Source organism: Macadamia integrifolia, unplaced genomic scaffold, assembly GCF_013358625.1.
Source record: "Macadamia integrifolia cultivar HAES 741 unplaced genomic scaffold, SCU_Mint_v3 scaffold2437, whole genome shotgun sequence".
Taxonomy (NCBI): Eukaryota; Viridiplantae; Streptophyta; class Magnoliopsida; order Proteales; family Proteaceae; genus Macadamia; species Macadamia integrifolia.
In genome coordinates this window covers 18067-26353 of record NW_024868718.1, presented here as the reverse complement: position 1 = coordinate 26353, position 8287 = coordinate 18067, and the positions used below count along the sequence as shown (strand labels likewise).

Sequence of the window (8287 nt, the reverse complement as noted above, 5' to 3'; positions counted from 1 at the left end):
ATTAATTGACATAAAAACTATTACAAAAGTGATTAAAGCAAAAATAAAGAATTAAAACTAAAGAGAGAGCAACTAAAAAAAACTAGAAGAAGAATGAATTGTCTCCCCTCCTCTTACATGAGTTGTATTTATAGGGAATGGGGAGGTAGGGTAACAATTTTCTCTTTCCTAAAAGAGAGAAACCCACAATTGATTGTGAGATCTTTTGAGACCAAAAGTGCTAAGGTGGAGGAGAGAGAAGAGAGAAATAAACTTTGAGAAATTTCCTATAATTTGTTTGCTTATTTTCTTTCCTTTTTTTTTTCTAATTTATTTCTCTTCTTTTTCTTCCTCCAAGGGACGATTTTCCTTCTTGCTTTGTGTGATTTGGACAATCTTTTGGTGATGATGTGGAGGAGAGAGAAGATTTGGACAATCTTTATTTCTCCTTTTTTTTTTTCTTTCCTTTTTTTTTTTCTTCTCTTCTTGCGCAGGAACGCTTCCACGATTTTTCTTGCTTCTAATTTGATGTGGAAATCCCCTCCATGCCCTTAGTGCTTTAAGTGAATGAAAAATAGAAAATCTTCAACAAATTCTCTAAAAAAAACAACCATAAGATTCGAACTTGAGACCTCTTGGTGAGCAAGGGAATTTTGTACACCATAGCTCACTAACTACGCTAGGTAGTTGTTGTTATCAAAAACGAATCTTCAATCACTTAAGGATGTGGTCCATCGATCCTTGTTGGCATTTGGAGTATTCCTTGTACCTCTGGGACAACTGCAAATGGGCTGGTTCTACATCTCAGTTCAGTTCTAATCCATTATTCTTTTTCTGGCCCGAAAAGAATAATCATTTGTATGGGTGACCAAACGAATATGTACTTTTAATTGAACACATCCATCTTGCTCAGAATTTTGTCCTCTTCGCAACCATGAAAGAAATATGACCTCTTTACGTGTAAAATTGAAGATATAGCGCTCGATAGTCCTTAAGGCCTTGAAAATATAAAACCTGCAAAAAGAGAGTAAACCCCAAGGTAGCTCCATTCTAAATATGTAAAATGCATGTTTTACTACCCTAGATTTCACACATAAATGTGCTCATCACCAATGCCAGTCATTGATGGCGGTGCATAAGATTGGGCCAAAGTGCATGGGGCAAGGCTAGCACAGGAGGGCAGGTAATGTGTATAAGGTGTGCGTGCAATGGCATGGGTGTGTGACACATGGCACACAGCAGTGGCATAGGTATGTGGGCAGTGGCATTGGTGGGCGGCACATGGCACGCAGGAAGTGGCATTAGTGTGTAGCACATGGCACACGAGGCAGCATGCATTTGTAGCATGCGCGTGCAGCACATAGCGCGGGGTAGCACGCACATGGGCAAAGATAGCAGCATGGGCATGGGCTGGGTAAAAATAGGCATAGGCATGGGCTACAGCCAGCGGGGGCACTGGTAGTAGCCGGTGGTGGCACAAGCTGTAGCCAGTGGGTGCACAGGAAGGGTCGTGCAGGGGCGTGGGCTACCTCGTGTGGGTGCACGAGCTGCATCGTATGGGGGCCCGAGCTAGGTCATACGGGGGATGAATTTTGGGTATTTGGGTAGGTAAGGGATGAATTTTGGGGTATTTGGGTAGGTAGGAGATTTTTCCAGGCTTCCCAGTGTGCGCGACATAGGTACAAAAAAATGTGATTTTCTAGGGAGGATTGTGAGAGATCTGATGGTCTGATTTTGACGTGCCTCATCAGAATCGTATTTTTGAGCACTATCCATCTGTATGGTCATCTTAACTAGATTCTTTTGTATATAGAAAGTCAAAATTGGACACTCTTCTCTCTCGTGTAGGGTTTCCAGTGTTTTCAAGTAGTGGAATGTTTTTGGGTTTTCTTAGTCCATCATCTCCGTTGATCGGAAATCAGAAGTCGCATCTAAGATCCACATTTCATCATAGCCAAAGGAGGGTGATAAAATTGGGTGTTTGCAAAATGCCCCTCTTTGGCCGAGGCCTGTGCTAACAGCCGAAGGGCAAAGAAAAAAAGATCACATTTTGACACTCGGAGCATGTAATGTCGTCATCTTGCTCATTTATGACAGAGTTGAAAAATACAACAGATAATATCTCTCAACTTCATTAGAGTTTTAGGACTTACCTGGGTTACCGATTGTAGGAAAGGAATTCGTTGCTCTTCCAATTCTGTAAAAAAATGTTAGTACTTTGATCTTTGACTTTTCTTTAGCTGGGCTTCACATGTGCCAGTTCAGGGAATTTGGTCTACAGGTTGGTTTTTTCGAACCAATCTAGACTATCTGGGACCGATGGTTACAAGAGAGAAATTCACTGCTCTTCCAATCTTGCAACAAATAAAAACATTTAATTCCTAGATTTTCCTTAGCTAGGCTTCATATATGCTAGTTTAGGGATTTGGTCTCCAGGCTGGGTCTTTCGAACCAATTTAGACTATCTAGGACCGATGGTTACAAGAGAGAAATTTGTTACTCTTCTAATCTTGCAACAAATGAAAATATTTTATTCTTGGATTTTCCTTAGCTGGGCTTCACATGTGCCAGTTTAGGGATTTGGTCTATGAGATCGGGTCACTTGGAGCCGATACAAAGAGAAAGGGTCCCTTGAGGCCTGGTAAATACAATTGGCCATCCAGGGCTGGGTTAATGAAATTGTTTCTCTTCTTGATTTTCCCTTGATTTGTTGATTTTTGGTTTTTTGATTTAGAACCTTGCTTTTATTATTGATCTTGCTTTTTGCTTTTTACCCTTGATTTGGAATCTTGCCCTTATCATTGATTTTGATTTTACCATTGATCTTGCTTTTTCTTTTTACCTTGAATTTTGACCATGAGGAATTCTTTTACTCATTAATAAAATTTTGACCATTACTTTTCTCTTTTTCATGTGATATAATTTCCACCTACCACAAGAATTTGAATTTTACCTTCCTTTTGATTTTCACTTTCCATTTCTCATGTGAATAAATTTTACCTACCACATGAATTTGACTTTTATCTTTCTTTTGATTTTCACTTTCCATTTCTCATGTGAATAATTTTTACCTACCACATGAATTTGACTTTTACCTTCCTTTTGATTTTTACTTTCCATTTTTATGTGAATTTGAATTTCCAACTACCAAATGAATTTTTACCTTCCCTTTGAACTTTTACTTCCCATGTGACATAATTTGCAACTACCACCAAAATAATTTTGAATTTGGTATTTGGTAGTAAGAAACTTTGATTTGCACTTTGGGATTGGAATCTCAATTTTTTTTTTTATTTTGGGAAAAATGAGTTTTTTTCCTATAAGATGGTCCCCCCCCCTTCCTTTGTTCATGCCTCATTCTAACTTTTCTGAGTGAAGAACAATTCATAAGTGAGTTGGTTCGGGTTTCTGGAACCTTTAAGTTTTTCTTGAAGTTCTTCATTTTGTTCTTGAAGTTCTTCATCTTGTTCTTGAAGATCTTCATCTTGTTCTTGAGGGAGGAGTCATTTGGAGAATTTGACATTCTTGTGGGCTTTTGTGCAAATTGAAAAACTTTTTGGGGCTTCTTATGATTTTAGAAAATATGGCTGAAAAAAGAAAGAGAAAGACTTATGGAGAAATCCAGCTGGAGAGTTGCAGTAGTTCTTCCTAAAGGGATGAGGGCCTGGCCGATTGGTACTCCTGGCAGACTCTTCACAATAGTCAAAACCACATCTGCAATTCCATATGGGGTTCTTGGGTAAGTCTTTACATTTCATTCATTATTTTGATCATCTTTTATTCTTGTTTTATTTGAAAGAAGAAAGAGAAAGACTTGTGGAGAAATCCAACTGGATGATTGCAGTAGTTCTTCCCAAAGGGATGAGGGCCTGGTCGATTGGTACTCCGGGCAGACTCTTGACAATAGTCAGAACCACATCTGCAACTCCGTTTGGGGTTCTTGGGTAGGTCTTTACATTTCATTAATTATTTTGATCATCTTTTATTCTTTTTTTTTCTTTTTTCTTTTATATTTTTTATGTTTTTTTTTATTCTTTATTTCCATTAGCATGCGGGGAGGGAACCACCTACCTTGGCCCTATATGGCCATCCGAACATGGTTCAGTCATGATACATGATACTTCCTCGTAGAGTGAAGGAGATGGTTGATGCATCATACCTGTGCAACCCTTGTAGAGACCCGAAAGTTCAATCCGGCATTAGTGGGGACCCTGACGGAGCGGTGGTGGCTGAGTACTCATTCTTTTCATTTTCCTGTTGCATGACGCCTCTATGCTTTTATGCCTTGACAGGCATTCCATTTGGGGGTAGACCCATGGCCCTACCCGAGACTCCAACTGTTAGGGAGTTCGCAAACTTGATAGGCCTAAACATTATGGCTGACCAGACATATATCAGTCTTGGAGAGATCAGTACAAGATGGTGGAGAACCGGCTTGTGGGTGAACCCAGGCAACATGGCATAGGTGGCTTGTTCTTTCTTTCTGTTTACTGTGGGTCAGTGCCTTTTAAGTGACCTCCAAAGGGGAGTAAACATTCGTCTGGTGTTCTTCTTTCAAAATCTTGAGCCAATAGATTCTTGGGACTGGGGTGGGGCTGCCTATGCATATCTCTTGCAAACCCTAGACCTGTTGTCATATGGAGACTAAGGTCTCAAGGGAGCGAGCTTCATCCTCAGGTAATTTTCCTTCTTGTACCTATTTCCTTTCATTCATTTGGATTGCACTTTCTTACTTCAATCTCTTGAAATAGCCTTAGTGCTTTGAGCACTTGGGAATTATAGCTCCCAAACTGAGGGATCCTCAAGCATTTTTCTTCCCTATAGCCACAAGGTGGGGAGATAATCAGGTGCTCAGGGCTCGGCGCCATCCTCCGGGGACCACTACTTGTTCTCTTTTGAACGATCTCATCGAGGTATGCCACATTTGACACTGAAGTTCCTTTTATCTTGTGTTGTACTTACTTTTCCTTGGATTTGCAAGTCACTAGGTGACCATTCCAGTGCCTCATATTTTTAGACTCTGACAGAGTTGCATTGGCTAAACACTTATCCGAGAACCGGGTCCTTTTCTGGGACATATGAGGTCACATTTGGTATCTGGGAGAGAGAGTAGTTCCCCAGTGGTCAGATGTTGAGTCACGCTTCTCTCCCAGTCTTCCTCCACGCATTATGCACTGCCCAGAGATCATTTTTTGACTGGGATAAAGACTACAGAGCCTTCTTGGAGGAGGAGACAGTATGCACCCCTCTTGGTCCTGATGGTCCAGTGGTATGTTTCCCTTTCTTGAGTATTTCCTTCAAATTATTTCTTGTTTTGGTTTTGACTGATGTTCTTTCAAGTGAGAACACGACGTGTAGACCCTTCTATTGTTCAGTCGCATATCAGTGCTATTGATCCTTCACAAGTGGGACCCTCTACCAATGTAGGTGGGTCTCTCAGAGTTGTTAACATCCCCTTCCGTGGCTTCCCCGCTTGGTGCTATCCCAACGCAGCCAACCTCAGTCTCCCTCATCTTCTGGAGCTAAAGATAGATGTAGATGCTTCCCTTGAGCTGCCCATTCCTTATGATTATGTGAGTATTTGATCATTCTTCAATTGACACTTGACTTCCTTTGGCGGATATGCTCTTTCTTAGGTGTCTCCGGAGGTCAATATGAGATCAGGAGGATGCATAACGGCCTGTGCGAGGCAATGGCTGCTGAGGTATTTCATACTTTCCTTTTTTTTTCTTTTTGCCCTTCTTCTTCTTGATCCTTGAATATATTCCTTAGGATGGGAGGATTGCTACCTTGGAGAGCCAAGTTAGTTCCTATGAGCAGAAAATTGCACAACAAGATGTACTGATTTAGGACATGACATAGAGGCTGGAGCAGACTAGACTAGCATCTGCGGGTTCCCCGATACTCCATGGGGATGATTCAGAGTATGGTTCAAATGATGACTTTTTACCCATAGGGATTTGTTCCTATATTTCTTATAAACACAAACACATGTATATTTTCCTTTTTCTTTTTCCCTCTCCTTGTTTGTTCATAATTATATTTTAGCATCTTATGAATGAAAATATATCTTTGGTATAAAGAAAATATTTTCTTTTTGTTTTTGTTTTTGTTTTTTTTTTTTTTTTTTTTTTTTTTTTGTGGTTTACAATGTTTAGGCATTATCAATTTCATAACTCAAGTCATAATTAGAATAATCGGGATAACACGAGAATCCAAATACTTTCTCATTCTATTACCAAGTGAATTACATGAAAAGGGAAACAATTGTCCTACCATAGACATGATAGGTGAGTAACAAGGTGGGGAGACAACTCTTGAGGTGGGTGAAAGTGTATTAACTCCTCTCGGTCCGTCACCTCATGCCCACATTGTTGGCCGATGTACGTAGGCAAATAAAAGGATGTGTGAGTCAATCCCATCAGCCTAACATAATTGTAGCTAGGGGTCTTTATCAGAAAATTTTCTTGTGGCCTCCCTGGGCACCTCCATACGATATCTTATATAGTCTTTTCCTGCACTTACTTCTCCCAATCAGTGATAAGGTCAAATTCCAAAACTTCCCTCTTGTCTTGGTAGCAAAGAGCTTCAAGTGGGCCTCCTTTTAATTGTTTGGTTAACTTCAGTTTCTTGAGGAGCCAAATCTAAAAAATAACAGAACTCCCTTGATAATGATCTAGTCTGAATCTGTGGCCATGTCTCATGTCATCAAATCCCTTGAATGTTTCTTCAAAAATCGTAGGGATGATGTCACCTCCCTTCTTCAACTGTTTTACCACCACAATTAGCATGGATAGTGCACCATGCTCAGGATTTCGAAGAACATAGCGAGTTATCAGGAAAAGTTAATAAGCATCTTGTGATCTCTGTTGATGGATTCCTCCCATTGGTAGATATTGGATGAAGATCTGGGCCACTTTCAGAATGTTAATCTTCCCTTACTTGGCAAATTGCTTCACTTCCTCTTCTCTCCATCCGAAGAAGTCCTGAATTTTCTCTGAATAATCTTTCTTTAAATATTGTTGGAACAACTTGCCTTTGGGTGGGGATAACATATAAACCCAAAATTCTTCGAGAGTTGGGCAGATCTCTACTGATCTAAACTAAAATATATGTAGGTTGGCATCCCAGTGTTGAGGCACCTGCCAGAGTAACTGATGATGTAATTTCACACACCTGATCCGACTGAGGAATGACACATTCATGGATTTCAGCAATCCTGGCACCCTTATGTTCATGTCTCATCCAACGAGCTCATGACTTTTCTTGAAACCGTTACAAACAAAAGAGATATGATGATTTATCAAAGTATTACTCAGTAGCTAATGACTCAAACAAGCCTTTACCACTGTTGCATAAAGCACTTTTTTTTTTTTTTTACTGATCAAGGGTGGTGAATAAACTGACATTGATAAACTGATGCCAGGTGGTGATTTTCTTTTAGGGGATGGAATCCTGGATAAAGATTGATGGACCAATGGGTGGATGATAGATACTTAATGGTCTTTTATACCAAATGGTGATTCTTGGGGGATAAAATCCTAAATAAGAAGTGACAGACCAATGAGTGGATGACAGATACCTAATGGTCTTTCATGCCAAATGGCAATTCTTGGGGGACACATACTATGATGATCTTTTAAGATACTTTGATTATTAATCGAGGAACCAATTTATTGCCTTTAGATGGTTAAGACCATACTTGCATATATCAAGTTGCCTACGTATCCCTTGAAAGGAATTAGGTCTGATGTAGTTCAGGCTCTTCACCCTTTCAGACATAATATTTCTTGAGTTGATCCATGTTGACCAGTCCGGGTATTTCTTCACCGTTGTGGTCTTTGAGTTTCACATCTTTGCCTGGTAAAATCTCTTCGACGGTGAATGAGCTGCTTGAATTGGGCTTGAATTTTTCTCTTGGGTCATAAATTTGGGCTCTTTGTTCTCGAAGAACAAGGTCACCCTCCTCTATATGGTGGGGTTTCACATTCTTGTTAAAGGCCCGGCCATTCTCAGTTAATGTTTTTTCAGATTATCATGGCTTTCATGTGCCTTTCATTGAAAAATTGAGCTTGTAATGTCTAGCCTTCACCCATTCTCCTTTAGGTAGCTAACTGTCAAGAAGCACCCTTAGGGATGGTACCAAAATTTTCACGGGTAGAGCTGCTTTAACCTCATATACCAAAGAGAAAGGGGTTGCCCCTATCAAGGATCGTACAAAAGTCTGGTATGCCCATAAGGCAAGGGGTAACTTATTAGCCCAATCCTTGTGTGTTTTCGCCATTTTCTGCAGGATGACTTTGATGTT

The 8287-nt window shown here is 40.1% G+C and overlaps 1 protein-coding gene across 4 annotated transcripts; it reads left to right on the top strand.

Moving 5' to 3' along the window:
- Positions 1 to 4834: 4834 nt before the first annotated feature.
- On the top strand, positions 4835 to 5991 carry LOC122066524. 4 transcript variants are annotated; one of them, XR_006136389.1, is made up of 4 exons: positions 4835 to 4892; positions 5007 to 5248; positions 5407 to 5683; positions 5752 to 5991. XR_006136389.1 is itself a non-coding variant. In XM_042630343.1 (3 exons), the coding sequence occupies exons 1-3, from the start codon at positions 5307 to 5309 to the stop codon at positions 5822 to 5824; spliced, it is 387 nt and encodes a 128-aa protein (XP_042486277.1). In that variant the 5' UTR covers positions 4908 to 5306; the 3' UTR covers positions 5825 to 5991. The 4 variants fall into 4 exon arrangements, 2 of the variants coding, with proteins under 2 accessions (XP_042486277.1, XP_042486278.1); XR_006136388.1 differs by having other exon boundaries at positions 5007 to 5683; XM_042630343.1 differs by lacking the exon at positions 4835 to 4892 and having other exon boundaries at positions 4908 to 5552; positions 5616 to 5683.
- The last annotated feature ends 2296 nt before the right edge of the window (positions 5992 to 8287 follow it).

Coding starts and splice junctions, on each gene's coding strand:
- LOC122066524 (XM_042630343.1), top strand. CDS start 5,307: ATGTTCTTTCAAGTGAGAACACGACGTGTAGACCCTTCTATTGTTCAG. Junction 5,553..5,615: donor TGCCCATTCCTTATGATTAT/GTGAGTATTTGA, acceptor GCTCTTTCTTAG/GTGTCTCCGGAGGTCAATAT. Junction 5,684..5,751: donor GCGAGGCAATGGCTGCTGAG/GTATTTCATACT, acceptor TATATTCCTTAG/GATGGGAGGATTGCTACCTT.